The sequence below is a fragment of the Anarhichas minor genome, unplaced genomic scaffold (genome assembly GCF_050575085.1).
Source record: "Anarhichas minor isolate MPS153535 unplaced genomic scaffold, ASM5057508v1 ptg000079l, whole genome shotgun sequence".
Taxonomy (NCBI): domain Eukaryota; kingdom Metazoa; phylum Chordata; class Actinopteri; order Perciformes; family Anarhichadidae; genus Anarhichas; species Anarhichas minor.
In genome coordinates, this window is record NW_027466525.1 from 602501 (window position 1) to 621372 (window position 18872).

The 18872-nt window shown below is 41.1% G+C and overlaps 2 protein-coding genes across 8 annotated transcripts in view; one reads left to right on the forward strand and one right to left on the reverse strand.

The window, feature by feature from the left end:
- ndufaf6 (NADH:ubiquinone oxidoreductase complex assembly factor 6) overlaps window positions 1-818 on the forward strand; it is a 12887-nt gene extending 12069 nt beyond the window's left edge. For 4 of the 7 annotated variants that reach the window (XM_076081292.1, XM_076081289.1, XM_076081291.1 and 1 more), the window contains exon 9: window positions 401-818. In XM_076081292.1, coding sequence (XP_075937407.1) covers window positions 401-529 — 129 coding nt within the window. In that variant the 3' untranslated portion in view covers window positions 530-818. The remainder of the gene's footprint in view (window positions 1-400) is intronic. The other 3 variants (XR_012949485.1, XR_012949486.1, XR_012949487.1) reach the window with 3 other exon arrangements.
- Window positions 819-10232: 9414 nt separating this feature from the next.
- On the reverse strand, window positions 10233-11429 carry LOC142938087 (beta-2 adrenergic receptor). The gene has a single exon (XM_076081298.1). The coding sequence runs from the start codon at window positions 11427-11429 to the stop codon at window positions 10395-10397; it is 1035 nt and encodes a 344-aa protein (XP_075937413.1). The 3' UTR covers window positions 10233-10394.
- Between the last annotated feature and the right edge of the window lie 7443 nt (window positions 11430-18872).

Below are 18872 nucleotides of genomic sequence, written 5' to 3' on the forward strand. Positions count from 1 at the left end.
ATAACCATAGAAACAGAATAGGAGTAAGTTGGACATTTAACTGTTTTCTGTGGTCATTCGACTTGTACAAAAGAAACATGGTTGTAGCTGATGATTGTAGCTAGGCTAATATTAGCTTGACCGTTACACCGAGCATTAAAGTGGTGGAATTAGTTAGCTTGCTAGCTAGCTAGCTAACCAGCTGCCTGCCATCAGAATCGGAAACGGTTTATTGCCAAGGAAGGAATTTGACAATAAACACAGTGCAATAGTATAAAGACAAAATATACAATAGAATATGACAAACAAACGATATAAGAGTAAATTAGTTAGCCAGCTAATTCCACACTCGTTAGACGATTAGCCGCTCATCTTTGTGCTTTTAAAGCGGACTCTTCTTCTGTGGTGTTGTGTGCTGCAGGTGGTGTTGGAGGACTACCTGCAGCGAGTGAGGAGGGCAGATTTTGATATTTTCCACCCGAGTCTGAAGAAGAGAAACCCCCTCGTCCCCTTCCAGCTGTACCTCCGGTCCTGGAAGAAGTCCTACTGACGTCAGTCCTTCCTCCTCCTCTTCCTCCTCCTCTTCCTCCTGTGATGCTGCCTCTTTGGGGGATTCTGCCTCGAAGACTTTCAGGAGGTTGACAGAGAAATCTAGACTTGTTTTGAACCACAGTGAAGTCTGCCTCCTCAATAAAACCACAAACCTCCTCCGGCTCTCACACCAGCCAGAGTTCCCAGGAGACCAGTGTTTCCACCACAATACAATATTATGTTCCCTGAATGTACGAGTGTAATTTCACCATATGTTTTATGCAAAAATAAAGGATAATTTTGGTGTATTTGTTTAGTTTCAACCTTCATTTCTATCGGTAATAATTACATCGTAACTTCCTGTGTTTGTTTGACTCATCCACCAAACAAATAACGTTTATTTAAACAATCAACACAATGATGAAGGCAAATGACCAGCTAGTACAAACTGTAAACCGTGCTTTGCTGTTTCATTTTGACCTCTTTACTTAAGAGTTCATTAAACTTATTTTCTTTTTACAGATCACATTACGTAAAATCACGCCAAAGGCATGAGTGGCGTTTTTTTATTGCTCGCTAAATAGCTTCAAACTAAATTGTCGTGTGTCAAACTCGGTTAAATAAACAAAGCAGTCAAAGTGAAATCATTTAACAGTCGTTAAATCATCAATCTTTACTCAACTCCCCATAATGACGAAAACTCCATTTCTCTTCAATCACCTCATTTGATTTCTCCTCATTTCGATTGGAGTCCAGCTGAGATCAATTTAACTGATTGGACCACACACACACACACACGGACTACACACACACATATACACACACACACGGACCACACACACACACACACCCCTGTTTACACAAGGTCTCAGCCGTGAGGTTTTCCAACATTTATGTTTCGTAGATGTCGATGTTGATGATTCTTTTTATAAATATGCAGGTGGATGTAAAACTGGAGTTGAATGTTTTTTATGTTTATTTTTTCATTTTTATGTGTTGTTTAAAATACATATGTTAAAAAAAGCATGCGTGTTTGTAGGAAAAAAAACGAAATCTGTACTTTGTATGATTGTTGGAGTTTTTCCTCGTATATAATATATTGTCTGTTTGAACACGGTTTCCATCCTGTTTGAGATCGGACAGGTTGAACGTTCTTCCTGAAGAGAAAACAATTTGTTTGTGAGATTCGTCTGCTTTCATGAGTCGTGTCCTCTGCATGCTGATTCTGATGCTGTTGGTCTTTCGGCTTCCTCCTGTTTCTGTGTTTGTGTTTATTTATGGGTTTAAAACCTCGGGGTGGAAACAACCAGCGGGCTGACATTCACAGAAGTACTGATACATGTGTGATGTCCTTTTAAAATGATAAACACGAAGACAAAGAAATGAGATTTAAGATGGAGCCTGTTTCATGTTTTTATCGTGTTGAGTCGTTTTTGGAAGGAAGGCTTTTTATTTTATTTGTTTCTAGTGTGAAGGTAAATGTTAGAAGGTCACAAAACAGACACGACACAAAAAGTTACATAACTAACGACCTTTTGTGACTCAACAGCTGTATGTTTTTATATTATTTATGATTTATTATTTATTTATTATTTATATTTATTTATGCAAAGATCAATCAATCAATCGATCGATTAAGATTATCTATAAAGCACATTTCAAACAAATCAAATGCAATTGACAAAAGACAGAAACGAGACAGAAATGGACAGAAAATTAAGATTGAGTTAAGAACAAAATTTCAAGAAGTTTTACCAGTCTGCCATCTGCAGCTTCACCACTAGATGGTGCCAAATGTTAAACACTGCATCTTTAAGATGTTGTCGAAAACCTGAAGCAGCCAAAAGAAAAATATTCTGTAATGCTCTCAATCCTGGCTCACTTCCTCTAAAACACACCTGCATGTGGTCACAGCTCCTAAAACGACGTTAATATTTGGTGCTATATTATGGCGAGAACGAAAGTCGACTCATGTGGACGGACGACGAGGTGGAGTCACTGCTTAGCCTCACTTTAAAATATAAGAATATAAAATATTGAGATGAAAACACAAGAAAACATTGATTGTGAGTCTTGTTATAGGAAATATTCAGACATCTCTGTGTCCTTTCAGGAACAATCTCCTGCTACTGAAGACCCTGAGAAGTTTCCTCATGAAAAGACAATAAACATGCTAATAGTATTTAGCTCAAGAACTGTTGGGAAAGTTTCATGTAAAATAAATATAAATATTTATGCCAAATTGTGTTATGTTGCTTCTTGTAGACCGACGTTTTCAAGAGCTCCGACTCCTAAATTGTGCGAGGACACTCGGGTTCGATACCGGCTTCACCACTGCTGTGAAATAAATGTATGACAGTATTTCATTTTGAAACAACTGGTCTTAAAGGTGACCAAATAATGAGACACATGAGTGGTGCAGCAAAGTTCAAATGTAAAGGGGTCATTAGAACCAAAACGGAAACAATCCGGTAGTCCACCATCTTTGTTTCCGTTTCTGGTTTATGCTCATTGCACAAAACAACAAAGGCCAATGCGCGAATCGGGGAAGACGACGTCATCGTTTCCCTAAACGCTCCGTTTTACACGTCCACACGGATACAAAGTAACCAGTGACTCATTGATGAGTGGCCTTCAGCCTCCCGTATGACGTCTCTGCAGAGATGCACTGATGCTGTTGTTGACAGCGGGAGCATGCATTAGTCCACTTTACAGACACGCTGGTCACTAATGCCTGACACCGCTGCACAAAGACGCCGACGCGCTGAGAATGAAGCTGCAGCTGTGATGGAGGCGACGGTTTGTCTGTGTGGAGAATCTGATCTTTAATACGTCCGTGGAGGCTCCACTGTTGCTGCTGCTGCTGCTCTCCAATCAGAGCTCATTAAGCACAATGTGATGGTTATACAACAGTTGGCTTTTGGAAACCTTTACACACGAATAAACGACACGAAAAAAGCAAAAATACTCTCCTAGAAATATTAAATGTTCAGGGCTTTTATGGTGAAAGATAAGAAAGGAGGGAGTGGATCTGGTCTGCGTTGCCTTTGTCAAAGTAGAAAGGAGATATAAAGTTTATTTGTACTGACCAGGCACCAACTTCCGGTTCTGAAATATAAAGCCAAAGCTTCACGTGTTAAAGCTGCATTCTCTCTAGTGTCCACCAGGGGGCGACTCCTCTGGTTGTATAGAAGTCTATGAGAACATGACTCTACTTCTCTCTTGATTTATTACCTCAGTAAACATTGTAAACATGAGTTTATGGTCTCAATCTCTAGTTTCAAGTCTTCTTCAATACAGCATGATGTTCATTTAGTACATTATGGTCCATTTAGAGTCAAACAGACCATAAAGCAGGGGATGCTTTAGGGCGGGGCTACACGGTGATTGACAGGTCTCTACCAGAGACGTATAAATCGTTGTGACATCAATCCTCCTCAGTCCAGATGTGGTTACTTCCTGTTCACTGGTTGCAAAAATCAATATCGCAGCCACAGACTGTATATAAGAAGTGCACGTAGTCGTTGTGACTGATGCTTTGAAGCCTTGAGTTCGGTGTTTTGGCCGTCGCCATCTTGTTTTTTGCAAACAGAGAACAGAAGTGGACCATATTTGGACTGAGGAGGAGACGCAGCTCAACCCGTTCTGCAACGTGATTGGTGGATGAAGTCACTTTTTTTGCTGCGTAACCTTTTGCGCAAAAATTTAAGAAAATATATTGACGAGCAAATTAATCGCATGAAAACAAAAAAAGGCCGTGTGTTCAAAGTCCTTTAAACTCTGTTCACTAAACATCCAATAAACTCTTGTTTTCAATACTTCTTCTGTTATTAAACGTCTATGTGGAGCTTATTCACACTGGTTTGTATATTTAGAGAATGAGCTGAAACAGTTTGAGGACATCTTGTCTCTTCTCATTGTTCCGTCTTAAAAAACGTATTATCCATAATTGTGACAAATGAAATCCTCTTCCGGGCTCTGTTCTTTAAGGGTCGTCATGTTCTGACTGTAAGCAGCTTACGAGGCAGAGATTTTTAATTGGACCGTCTGAAACGCTCATCGTTTAGCGGAGTGCGGAGGCACACGTCAACATAATTGGTTCGATAAGGCGCTGCTTTCTGCACGCCTTTGATTCCTGCAGCGACTCAGACACTCACAATTATTTTCACTCTTTGTATTAATTGAAAACACTTCCACATAATGAACTCAGAGGAAACGCTGTGAGGCTTCGACACCAGTACAGATGAAGCTGAATGCGGACGCAATAACATGTGAAACGTCTGTTCTGTGTAAATCACCGGTGAGTTTGTGTTTGAAGGTTGTTTCCTGAATGAAAACTCCATTTGTTGCTCAGTTGATACAGCACAAATATGAAAACACATGATGGGAACTAAAGGTTTGCTGACTCTGAAGAAGCTGCTTTTTATTCTTAATGAGAGAAAAGTGACACTTTATTTTATTTTTACCAAAGTAATAAGTTATCAAAAACAAAATAAACCCAGAGGAACATGATGTACACAGTATTAGCTTTCAGTGCACAGGATACAAAACATATACACTTTAATTAATGAGGAAAATAAAACCGAGCAGCTGTGAAGTGTTACAGACTGCAGAACATAAACATATTCACATAAGCTCAGGTCAGAACATGAGATCAAATGATTGCATTAATGGGTCAAAAAAAAGCAAAAGTAAAGCAAAAAATTAATAAAAATATAGTAATTATATAATAATAAAATGATAATAATACAAAAAGGGAGGGGGGGCGTGTTGCTTCCATTTTAAAAGGATCAAACCTGAAAGGCATCTTAAGTTGACAGAAACAACTAACATGTTACGATTAAAGTAATAAATATTATAGATATTATATAATCCTCATTAAAATACTATAAACTTAGTTTGAAATCTACAAGAAAATACAAAATAAAACATTTTCTGTGCAATTCTGCAGATGTGTTCAGATACTGATTCCAGGAAAAGTAAAGTAGACCACACACACACACACACACACACACACACACAAACACACACACACACACACACACACACACACACACACACACAAACACACACACACACACACACACACACACACACACACACACACACACAGGAAGATGAAAGACACTAATGCATGTGTTCTTTTTATTTCTTTATGTTTTGAACTGAATCTGACGTATGAAAGTGAACGAGAGGAGCATCGTCTCCTCTTTTTATCTCACAACTTGCCGACTGCTTGTACTTTTATTTCTTTTACTTTAATTCTTAGAAATTAATAAGACTATGGAACAACTATCCTTCAATTTATAAGAAATGTTTTTAAAACAAATGACCAGAAAATATTAAAGACAGTGAGTTTGAACACGATGACGGATGAGTGCAGTAGATCACGTTGACCTTGTGTATCAGATATTAAATAATCTCTGAAGTAAACACAACGGAACTGAGAGTTTATCTGGAACACGAAGAGCAACTGAAGTCACCGTCGTTCTGTCACGATGAGACTTTGCCGCGTGTTCCTGTGTCTGAGTGTCTGAGTGTGTTTCCTGATTGCTCTCATTCACTACACCTGTGCTCAATCACCTGTGCTGGGTTTCCCCTCTGCCAACCCCACACAGATACACTCCCCTGCTCTGGTTGCCAGATTGTCTTTGTTGTTCTCCGTGTGTGCTTCGTGTCTCCAGAGTTCATTTCTTGTGTTTGTTTCTGTGACTTTGCCTTTTTTTTCGGATTTTGCTCGCTCCCTGTTGGAGTCGTTTAGAGTTCCTGTGGATGACTGCTTGGTGCCTGCTAAAGAACCTTACCATCTACCTCACCTCGTCTCCAGTGTCTGTCTCTGCGCCTGAGTCTTTGCTGTAGCTTAGAGTCGTTACACATTCAGAATGATAATACAAATAATAGGGCAGTCTGTGGTTAAAGGAAGTGTTCAGTAGTTCTCTGAGCCTTCAAGCTTACGGTTTGATGAGAAGATCAATGCTGAAACATATCCGCAGGGTCAATATGAAACTGCAGTTGCTTAGCTTAGCTTAGCATAAAGACTAGAGACGGGGTGGGGGGGGGGGGGGGTTGCCTCTGTGCGCTGATTTTCATTTTGCTTGTTTGATCCGAACAAAAACTAAAATTCTCTGCATTTCGTGTTGTTTGGTCTTCATCATGCAGCCGGTCTCCTAAATATTACCTGTTTATTACCCCAATAAAACAAAGCTGCACTGTGAATTATGTTTCAAGGATTTTTTTTTATCGTGGTTTATGATTGCTTTCGACTCATCACAAACAAGTTTCAGAAGAGTACACAGAAGTCTGCGTAGGGGTAGTCGGGGTGGTTGGGTCAAAAAACACAAGGTTTTCACCGGGAGACTGATGTTTGTGTCCGCTGTGAACTAAGTACCTTTGTTCCATTTTGTTTGCTTTATGGTCTGTTTGACTCTAAATGGACCATAATGTACTAAATGAACATCATGCTGTATTGAAGAAGACTTGAAACTAGAGATTGAGACCATAAACTCATGTTTACAATGTTTACTGAGGTAATAAATCAAGAGAGAAGTAGAGTCATTTTCTCATAGACTTCTATACAACCAGAGGAGTCGCCCCCTGGTGGACACGAGAGAGAATGCAGCTTTAACACATGAAGCCTCGGCTTCACTTTTCATAACTGGAGGTTGTCTCCTGGTTACAACTCTAACATGTCGTTCTTCATTTTCTCTCTCAAATGAGTTTGGGTAAAGTTTGGATTTAGGGGTTTAAGGGTTCTTAGTAAAAGTAATCTGGAGGTTTGAGTTTGGGTGGAAAGGATTTGACACAACACTTTTGTTGTTCTGTGTCCTCCATATCTCTGGCAGCAGAGCAATCAGAGCAGCAGGGAGCTTTGTCGAGGAGCTTTATAAGCTCGTGTCGATATGGATTTTAGTGTCACAGTGTTGAAGCCTCACAACCAGATTTAACTGCTTCAACCGTTCGCCTTTAACGTCGCATTCAACGCACACTTTCTGCTCTCAAGCTTCAGCAAACAAGCTCTCCATGTTTGGCTCGAGGACGAGCAGCCAGACGCTTGCTTTTATTTTGGAAATGTGACAAAATGTCTGTTTTTTTTCAGGTCAGTCATGTGTTGAATTTAAATCTGTCAGCGACGGTATTTGCTCTAAGACTCTTTAAGCTGTGCCTGGTGAAAGCTTAATTACAGTCAGTCTGACAAACCTAAACCTCAAGTAAAAAATCAACTTAAGCTGACAAATATCCATCATGTAGAACTTCCCTTTAATGAAGGAAAATCCATTCTAATAAACAGACGGGCCTCATGTAAGAACACGTCGACATCCTGCTCCTAAATGTATCTCACTTTGCACAAACTTAAGTACTGAAGTATCAAAAGTAAAAGTACTCGTTCTGCAGAAGAATGTGCACTGATACTAACACATTAATATATCATTTAATATATAATTTAACTTATTATTTACTAATAAGAAATAACTCAACGTTTAGTTTTGGTTTCACTCTGGATACACACTATCCTGTGTTCAACCCGCCCTCCAAAACGATTTATAAACTACTCTTTAAACTAAGTTGCCTGACTTCCAGGTTCCAAAGCAGTTGTCTTAAAAGCTGCATTCTCTCTAGTGTCCACCAGGGGGCGACTCCTCTGGTTGTATAGAAGTCTATGAGAAAATGACTCTACTTCTCTCTTGATTTATTACCTCAGTAAACATTGTAAACATGAGTTTATGGTCTCAATCTCTAGTTTCAAGTCTTCTTCAAGTAAGACGGTATTGCAACCGCACCCAGCGTTTTTGATAGATGTGAAATTACCCGCTAAAAAGCAAAAAATGTGTATTGATAATACACTAAATCAGTTAAGAAAATTGCTTGTCACTGCTGAGAATGAGCTGTTCTTACTCTAAAAACCACTCACAATCAGTCACGAGCTTTATAAATATTGAAGCCGAGGACAGCGACGCCAACGCCTCTCTCTCTCCTTTCCATCTTTTTCTCAATGGTCCTCGTTTCCTATTCATCCACTCCGTGACTCACCGGGGTCGGTGAACACGACAGGAAGTGATGTCGTCCACAGTAGTTGATCACATTTTCTTTTTTCTTCCCTCTGCAGCTTCTGAGAGATGAATGCAACACTCGCCAGAGATATGAAGGTTAAAATTCTTCTGTTCTTGTGTTGTAGAGTAAGTGGTAATGTGGAGCGAGAGGAATGTGCTTTCAGCTCTGTGATTGTCGGCCAGAATGTTTTTAGAAATGCAACAGCCTTGCATTTTTCTTTCCTCTCAATCATTTTAGGAGCAGAAGGACTTGAACAAGATGTCAGAAACACACACAAACACATTTTATATGTGTACTTTTATGGGGTTTTTTGCTCAGCTTTGGATGCTGATATCAGCTTGTACAACTTGTAGAAATCTCCTGTCCAGTCTTCAGAGGTTGAATGGTGAATGTATTTAATGATTTAACAGTGAATAATCTTCTGTCTCGGTCTCCAGGTGATGCGGTGGTTCTTTCTTTATCTTCTGTTACCTGTTTTCACTGCTGAATAGGGATGTTGAGATTTACCGATTTTACCATTAGCACGGTTACAAAACGTCACAGTTTCATACCCGTAACAACTGTGTTGGCTTTTTTCGTAACAACCGAAAAAAGCCAACACAGTCTCACCGCAGTTTGTGAAATAGTCACGAAATGCAATCTATTGGTTTCATTTCTTTTCTGTCGCTCGGCCCGAATTATTTTTCAGGACAACAATATGCTTCAAAAGGAAAGTTAGGTTCAGGCAACAAACAAACGTTAAGTTTAGACAACAAACAAATGTTAAGTTTAGACAACAAAACCAACGTTAGGTTTAGGCAACAAACGGACGTTAAGCTTAGGCAACACACAAAGTTACGTTTAGGCAGCAAACGAACGTTAGATTCAGGCAACAAAACCAACGTTAGGTTTAGGCAACAAAACAAGCCAACAGTGTTAAAGGTACAGTGTTTTTAGGGGGATCTATTGGAAGACATAGAATATAATATTAATGAGTATATTTTTGAGTGTATTGTCACCTGGAAATAAGGTTTGATCTTCCTTATATCTACATATGGAGTTGGTTCTCTTCACAGAGCCGTCTGCCATGTTTCTAAAGTTGCCCAGAACGGACAAACCAAACCCTGGCTCTAGATAAGCTCATTAACATTTTATGTGTTTTTGTGTCGGCCACAGCACACAGGGAACGTTTCAGTTGGTTGTCATCTGCAACTTCACCACTAGATGTTGCCAAATCTTACAATACTTTAAAAAGACAGGATCTGACAATTCTGAATGGTTGCCACTGTGTTTTTTCCACTCCAAAGACAGTGTGCTTTGAAATAGATATGCTTCTATGATTAATAAATGGGTTATAAATAATATGATCGTTATAAATAAATTCAGAATTATCTTACTCTGGTGTATAGTATAACAATAAATATGGTATATTTATAGAATGTACTGTGTATATACTCGTATTGTGTAATATGTGATGACTAAAGGCCTATTGAAATAAAATATATCGTGCATGAGACAAGCATTTAAACATCCACTGCGCAATCAGCAATCAGATTCTGTTTGAATCAAATTTTTTAATTGATCACACTCAGATAAAACAACCATTCCACAGAGTAAAACAGGCTTCTGTTACATAGAACAAGACAAATGCCCACAAAGATAGACATTAAATATCCAACATTTGTGATCTGAAAACTTACCATGCTTTTTACTGACGGATCTGCACAACAGCAATCCACAAAACATGCAGACATGTCTCCTAACCAGACACACAATGTGTGTGTTGAACAAAGAGTTTGAGTCACAAACAAACAGCTAAATGATCCTCAACTCAGGTCTTTGGTTCCTGAATTATTTTAGCCTTTGGTTGTGTTTTTTCTCTGGAAAGGCATGAGGAGCTTGTGAGCGCAAAGTCTGAACTTCTGATCCCTCACGCTGTAAATTATGACATTCCAGCAACTGTTGGTGGCTAAAATCCAGAAGGCAAAAAAGGAAAAGTTGCACCATTTATTCCCCAAAACGTTCCCGACCACAAAGACGGCGATGGGGGTGAATGAGGCGGTGAACGCCACAGTCAGCGTCCCAATTGTTCTGGCTGCTTTGATGTCAGAGAAAGTAGGTTTGGTGGTGCTTTGGCACTCTCTCCCGGCCAGGTGTTTCCTCCGCCTCGAGTGCTGCCTGATGCTGGACAGAGAGATGATGTTAATGACCACCGTTCCACCGAGGAGGGTGAAGTCAAACACCGGGAAGAGGAGGAGGATTTTCCAGGCCTGGCTCGGGAACTCGCCGATGGTGCCCAGTGCGTAATTGCACATCCGGCTGCAGGAGTTGTACTCCAGAGCGATCTCGCTGCTGAAAACCATCGGAGACACTGCCAAGAAGAAGCTCCCCACCCAGGAGAGGATGATGAGGATCGTGGTCCTTTTCCGCGTAATCACAGAGTCCTTGTGCAGCGGCCTCAACACGGCGATGCTCCTCTCGATCGTCAGCAGGGAAATGGTCGTGATGGAGACCAAGGTGCACCCGGCAAAGATGGGGCCGATGACGTTGCACGGGTGGAAACTCACCAACTGCGAGTTGTACGAAGTCCACTCCGGCGCCGAGTCGGTCACCATGAGGTAGACCTCGGCGTAGACGGAGAGCGGCACCACGAATATCCCCACCGCCAGATCAGCCACGGCGAGGGACGCCTTCAGGTATCCCTGCGGCGTGTGGAAGTGTTTGGTCCCGAGAACCACAGCCAGAGTCACCAAGTTCCCAAACAAGATGGCGAGAATCAGCAGCACCATGAAGAGCACCATGAGGACTTTGTGTGCCAGCGTACAGCAGCACACGGTGCAGCGCTCCGGTTCGGTTTGGTCCAACATGGTCGGAGTGCTGGTCTCAATCATTGAATAAACTGCCACTTCAACATTCACTTCATAACCTGAAATTAAAACAAACAGAGAAAGATGTCAGAGTCACTAAAGTCACAAAACTGGTTGTTTTCTTTCACATATCAAAACAACAACAGTAGCAAAGAGAGAGGAGTTTGTTTGTGTGTGAGAAATATCCAATTACAGAGCTTTGGATGGATGGACGATAGATAATGGATGGATGATGGGTAGGATATGGATGACGAACGGATGTTGATCAATGGATGGATTGTGAATGGATGATGGATGGATGATGAATGATGAATGGATGGCTGATGGATGGATGGATGGATGGTGGATGGATGGATTTCAGATGATGTATAAAGGATGATGGATGGATGATGGATGGATGGATGATGGATGGATGGATGGATGGATGATATATAAAGGATGATGGATGGATGATGGATGATGCATGAAGGATGATGGATGGATGGATTTCGGATGATGTATAAAGGATGATGGATGGATGATGGATGGATGGATGGATGGATGGATTTCAGATGATGTATAAAGGATGATGGATGGATGATGGATGGATGATGGATGGATGGATGGATGGATGATGTATAAAGGATGGATGGATGGATGGATGATGTATAAAGGATGGATGGATGGATGATGGATGGATGGATGGATGATGTATAAAGGATGATGGATGGATGATGGATGGATGGATGGATGATGTATAAAGGATGATGGATGGATGATAGATGATGGACTCTACTCCAGCAGGCAAGAGATGACATCATAATCTGGCCTCTATCAACAGCTGTAGTAGTAAACAAAACCCAGCTGGTCATCGTGCCGTCTTTAATCTGCAGAGACACAAATCTACACGTGCTGCAAAGTGAGGCGGCTTCTGGACATCCTCCTTCAGTTACACTTTAATACATTATATTCTATAAATATTCAACTGCCAGGATGCTTATAAGCATTAAGTATAATGTACATTTACATCCTGTTGTCAGTTTTGAATGTGCTGAAGTCATTTTTTAGACATTAAATGTCAAACTGATCCTCTCATGGTCATCAGGAGCCTCCAGCGAGCCCATGAGCACAATTTGATTTAAAAAATGCTGTTTATTATTACTGTTCAGTGAAAATATCCATATTTCTTAAATCAATGTTGAATAAAATTCAAATGTATTCCGTTTTTGAGTGCTCCGTGTTTCATAAATACAACAAAGACGCAGCTATGGGCTCTGCTGTCGTCACTTATTTAGCTTTTCACTTTCACATGTCGTATCCTCCAGCTTTAGTTTTCACTGTCTGCAGCGCGCGGTCATGCAGAAACCTCGCGCACATCCAGCCAATACTCCTCGGGATGGATGCAAAGACGAAAAAGAGAAAGAAATCACTTTCCAGCTGACACTTTAACACTTATTAACAGTGGTATTGTTTTAGCATTACATAACACATCACTTAATATATTTATAATTTTGGTTGTTACAGTTCAGATTGTATGGGTTGTAGCGCTCCTCCAGTGAAACCCTCTTTAAAACCAGTTTTCATACATAATCATAGAAGGTCAACTCATCCACTGACTCACACATTCATCGTCAGATAAAATCAAAAATATTAACAGATATAAATAATAATACAGGAAACTCACTTTCAGCTTTTCAAATTCCTCTCAAGGAGCAGAAATCCCTCCGTCTGTGAAGCAGCATTTTCCTTCTGGAGATCCTCTGCAGCTTAAAGAAGACAGAGTCCCGTAATCACAACCAGAGTATTTAAAAAACCTCCCGGTGTGTTGATGGATTACGAGCACTGGTGCGCTCCGCTCCGGAGAGACGGTTAAAGTGTCTCCTCCGCTGGTTTCTCCATTGGCTGAGGGTGTTGATGACAGAGGAGGACCTCCTCCTCCTCCTCCTGGTAGTGGGTGTCTGAGGATGAGGATGGTAGTGTGTCCAAGAGGTTTCTGCAGAAGAATATCCCATCATTAACCGGATGCCCTCCTCCTCTAAAAGCCTCATCTTCTTTTGTCTGGTTTTTACAGAGATGAGTCCTCTCTCTCTGTCTCAGCTGGCGATGCTGCAGCATGAATAAATTAAAAAAACTCCCATGAGGTTCACAAGAGAAGCTCAGAGTCATTTTATATTATGACTTTTTTTTGACAGCAGACAAAGTGAATGATCTCGATTTGAATGCACCAGAGCCACATTATCAAATATTAAGCTTCAAGGGGCTTCATCGTGCATATTTATTTAATTTAATTATACTGCAATCAAATCACCACACATCAAATCTGCAGCCTTTATACTCTACATGTCCGCACATCCAGCAATGCTGTAATAGAGACGAAAAAGAAGCACGAAGAGGGAGAGAGACAGACTTCTGTCAACAAAACCTTTTACCTGCAGAGCTCTTTCATCCAAAGTGCTTTTACGAAATTGTCTACGGTTATCTGGTGAGGTATGTGCCACGACCACCGGGAGTTCAAGGACTCTTAAAAAAGTGGAAATAAAATAAAAAAGTCTGTTTATCAAAAGCCATGGACGGCCCTTTAAGGATCCCCAACCGGCCAAAGTCAAACCTCTGAGCAGAGGCACTTTATTTATTCTTTAGTATATGTATTACTTGATAAGACTGTATAATGAAGAACAACAGATATGAAAGAACATAACAGAACTTATCCAGGACATTCTCATTTTATTGGGACTAAGTTTGAGACACAAATGAACTTATGATATTTATGACATCATCATCATCATCATCATCATCCTGCCTGTGTAGTGTCATATCTGCAGGTTTGGCTCCAGTCCTGGAAACAGTGGACGCAACAAAACGAAGGAATAATCCCGTGTTTCTGTTTGGTGGGTAATCCTTAATCCAGAGTAACAGTTTCAGATTACAGAGGTTCGAGTTTGTTTCTGGAGCTTAAATCAGCTTCACGAGACCAACATGACCCCCTCTCCTCTTAACCACCGGCACTCAGATTAAGATAAGATAAGATAGACTTTATTGTCCTGAAGGAAATTTGTCTTGGAAACATACATACAGTGTCTGCTGTTAAAACAATACGAATAACATATTGCATACAGTACATGCACAGACTGCCACCAGCCAACAAATACATTTCACACTGCCCATCGTACAACGCACCAGTAGTGTGTAGTTAAGATAATAAAAATAAATAAAAATCAGTGTTACAGGGGTTAAGCTCTGGCTAGCTTGCCATTTAGGGCTTTGATGGACAGGGGGACAAAGGAGTTCTTAAAGCGGTTGAGCTGCACTGGGGGACTCTGAAGCGTCTGCCTGAGGGGAGAAGCTGGTATTCAGGGTGGAGGATATGAGCGGGGTCTGAAATAATCTTCTGGGCCTGTCTGATGATAGTTTCATCAAAGATGGCCTGGAGTGTGGGATGCTGTCTGACTCCCATGATCTTCATGGCTCTTTGTGTTAGCCGGGTGATCTGGGCTTTCAGCTGTACACTGAGGTTGCCAAACCAGGCTGAGATGCCGAACCGCAGGACGCTCTCAACTATGGCGTGGTAGAAGAGGAGCAAGACTTCCTGGTTGACACCAAAGACCCTCAGCCTACGGAGGAAGTGTAGCCGCTGTTGGACCCTAGTGCACCTGAACACTCCATGTCAGTTTATTGTCAATGTGTATGCCCAGGTATCTGAGTCAACCTGTGCTATGTTCTGGTCATGAATAACCACTGGTGAGTGGTCTCCAATGTATTTGGGGTCGAATACCATCTCCTCTGTTTTCCTGACGGAGGGGAATATTCAACCTGTTTTAAAACTTCACGTGATGTTAATGCTCCAGAGATTTCTGGTGGCGTCCATCCTGCTTGTATGCTAAAAACTACTGGAGGAATAGACCACTGAACTTGATGTTGAAGCAGGCGTCAACCTCAGGTTCTGAAAAGAGAAGTCAAAGCTTCATGTGTTAAAGCTGCATTCTCTCTAGTGTCCACCAGGGGGCGACTCCTCTGGTTGTATAGAAGTCTATGAGAAAATGACTCTACTTCTCTCTTGATTTATTACCTCAGTAAACATTGTAAACATGAGTTTATGGTCTCAATCTCTAGTTTCAAGTCTTCTTCAATACAGCATGATGTTCATTTAGTACATTATGGTCCATTTAGAGTCAAACAGACCATAAAGCAGGGGATGCTTTAGGGCGGGGCTACACGGTGATTGACAGGTCTCTGCCACGGCGTTGTCCGGTCTGGGAGTTGTCAGTGTTTTCATCATTTTGGTACATAGCTCCAACCTCACGTGTCACTTCCGGATGCAAAAAAAATAAACAAGATGGCGACGGACAAAAAACAAGATGGCTGCAGAAAAAAACCAAGATGGCCACGACAAAGAACCAATGGGTAAAAACCAAGATGGCGAAGGCTAAAAATCAAGATGTTGACGGACATTAACTAAGATGAAGGAGGACAATGACGGACAAAACGCTGCATATGGAACAACTTTAAGCATGGACGAGAAGTCCTCAAAGTAAAGCTGGACAACCTCCATCTACTGAGGAAGATCATGTGATCAAAAGCTCCAGAGCGGCTAATAAATGGACCTTGTGTCCTCAAAAAGTAAACTCAACTGCTTTCCTGTTGAGTCTGTGTGTAAATAAACACATTCAATCTAGAGTTTGAATAAAAAGTGGACAAACACGATCAAATTCTTCTTCATTTGTGTTGGTGCCACCACACAATAAACTGTTTTTAATGTATTATCAGTGAAACAGCTGCTGACTTTACATCCCAGTGGATCACAGATCCAATCAAGCCTGAGGAACAGAAAGGAGGACGTTTCATTCTGCATGTAATTGAAAATGATGCACATTTAATTTAAAAGTCAAGTCAGTCACACAGAAGTTATACAACAGCATTTCTTAATGCTGGTGTTGGACTGAAATGTCTCTTTGGGTTTCATTAACTAAATGAAGAGCTTGCTGGATTTCAAGTGTTCGGGCGTTGAAGGTTTTTATCTGGAGTTGTTCACAAACTTAATTTAAATGAAGAGGTTTCAAACAGTGACTCACACTGAGTATCTGACACATTCATATTCAGAGATACTCTTCATATTCTTGCATTCTGTGAATATATCTTGTTGACAGTTTCATCACACATCTCCTCATCCAGACATCTTAACTATCCATCCTTATTAAATATGCTTCTAAACAGTGACACAAAAAACACCAATTATTGCAGAGAAATGAACGTTCTTGTTTCACTTTCAGCGTGATGTTCTGCAGCAGCGTGAACAGAAAGAGTGCTGACGTTGTTGTTTTTAGTCTAGTAGAGCAGAGCACATGCAGATGATGCATAATCTCCGAGTGTGTCTCATTGCTTATTCATATTCATAAATACAGATGTGTATTTAATGACGTCCTCAGGGATTTGTGTGTTAAAGCTGATTTCCCCACAACCCTGTTGACTATTTAAATGTGTATTTATTCACTCAAAAACAGAGATCACTGTAATATTAACCTCTTTATAAGTCAGTGAAACGTTGTGTTCCTTGACGGATAAAAAAGTCCCGGTTGGAGAAGCTTTTCTGCTTTTATCAAGAAAACAAGTTTCACATCCGGCGACTTTTTCTTGAGCAGGAAAGAAATAAACGATGAAGTGAAGTGTTGAAGTGGCTGAGAGACGACAGGAGGACAGAAGATAGACGAGTTACATAAACCTCCTGCAGCCAGGTTTGATGACTAACAACACACACACTCACACACTCACACGTACACACTCACACACACACTCACACACACTCACACAAACACACACACACACACTCACTCAAACACACACACACACTCACACACACACACTAACAGACACACACACACTCACTCACACACACACACACACACTCACACACACACACGTACACACTCACACACACACACACACACTCACTCACACACACACACACACACACACTCACTCAAACACACACACACACTCACACACACACTAACAGACACACACACACTCACTCACACACACACACACACTCACACACACACGTACACACTCACACACACACACACACACACACACTCACACACACACGTACACACTCACACACACACACACACACTCACACACACTCAAACACACACACACACTCACACACACACACTAACAGACACACACACACTCACTCACACACACACACACACACACTCACTCAAACACACACACACACTCACACACACACACTAACAGACACTCACACACACACTCACACACACACACACATCTTCCAATGAATCAATAAAAAACAGTGATTCACTTCCTGAGCGTCGACTCAACCTTTTTATGATTTTAATGCACTCGTCTGTTTTTCTTCAATAACTCGTCTTCTTTCAGACGAGAGGAAAGAAAACATTTATTTTGTTACTTTGTCTGTTTGTGTCTGTAGATTTCTCCTAAATTCACCAAAAGTTACCATTACATAATGCCGCACATGCATATTTAAACATGAGTTCTGTGCTACGCTCTTTTTGCCTCAGGTGAGCACTGTTAGCTCTGTCAGCACTGTTGTTGTTGTTGTTGTTGTTGTTGTTGTTTTGCACTGTTAGCATCGTAAGCTGCTAGCTGCCGGCTCAGCCGTAGCCATGTTGAGAGCCCTGTAGAGGCAAGCGAGGGCGTCCAATGACGTGCACCCTCCTCTTCCTCTTCCTCTTCCACACTGAGTGTGCGGTGATGTCATCTTTGTTTGGACTCGCGTGTCCAAGTGAGAGGGGGGGGGGGGGGAGTGGTTGCTATAAGACTATTACCAGAGACCCAGCTGTCTGCACTTTAGTACAAAAGCTTCGACTTAATACATGTAATATGATGGAGGTTAGGTATTGTGTGGTAATCACATTATTTTTGTGCTCTACTGCTAAATATGAATTAAATAACGTCAGAACGCATCACCTGCGTCTGTTGTTTTCTTAGGCGGGTGATTAGTGACGGCTTCAGAGATGTGATCGACGTGTTTCCTGATCCTCTTACCCTCCGGTCTCAGGTCTTCAGGACAGATTATCTTTTTATTATTACCGTCCTAACCTGCAGAAGCACCACATAACTGCTTCAACTCACAAAATAAACGGTTCAAATGTTTCTGTTTTGTCCTTTTTTTTATCACATTAAATTTGGGGCTGATTATTCCAAATCTTGTTCTGAGCTCTGGCTACATTGTAATGTTTTTATCCTCCTGTTTAATCAGTTTAATTATACCTGCAATACCTGTGTGTGTGTGTGTGTGTGTGTGTGTGTGTGTGTGTGTGTGTGTGTGTGTGTGTGTGTGTGTGTGTGTGTGTGTGTGTGAGTGAGTGTGCAGCTCTGTGTCTGTCCACGGCTCATTCTCGCCTGTTGCTGCAGTTTGGAGTTGATTGCCTGCATTCACCGCCGCTTGCTTTTGAGTTTTAATGAAGTGTGTTTTACGGCGTCTTATGGCTCATTGGTGTC

What these genes read in the sequence shown, in the direction of transcription:
- LOC142938087 (XM_076081298.1), bottom strand. Translation starts at nt 11,429, where the DNA reads ATGATTGAGACCAGCACTCCGACCATGTTGGACCAAACCGAACCGGAG.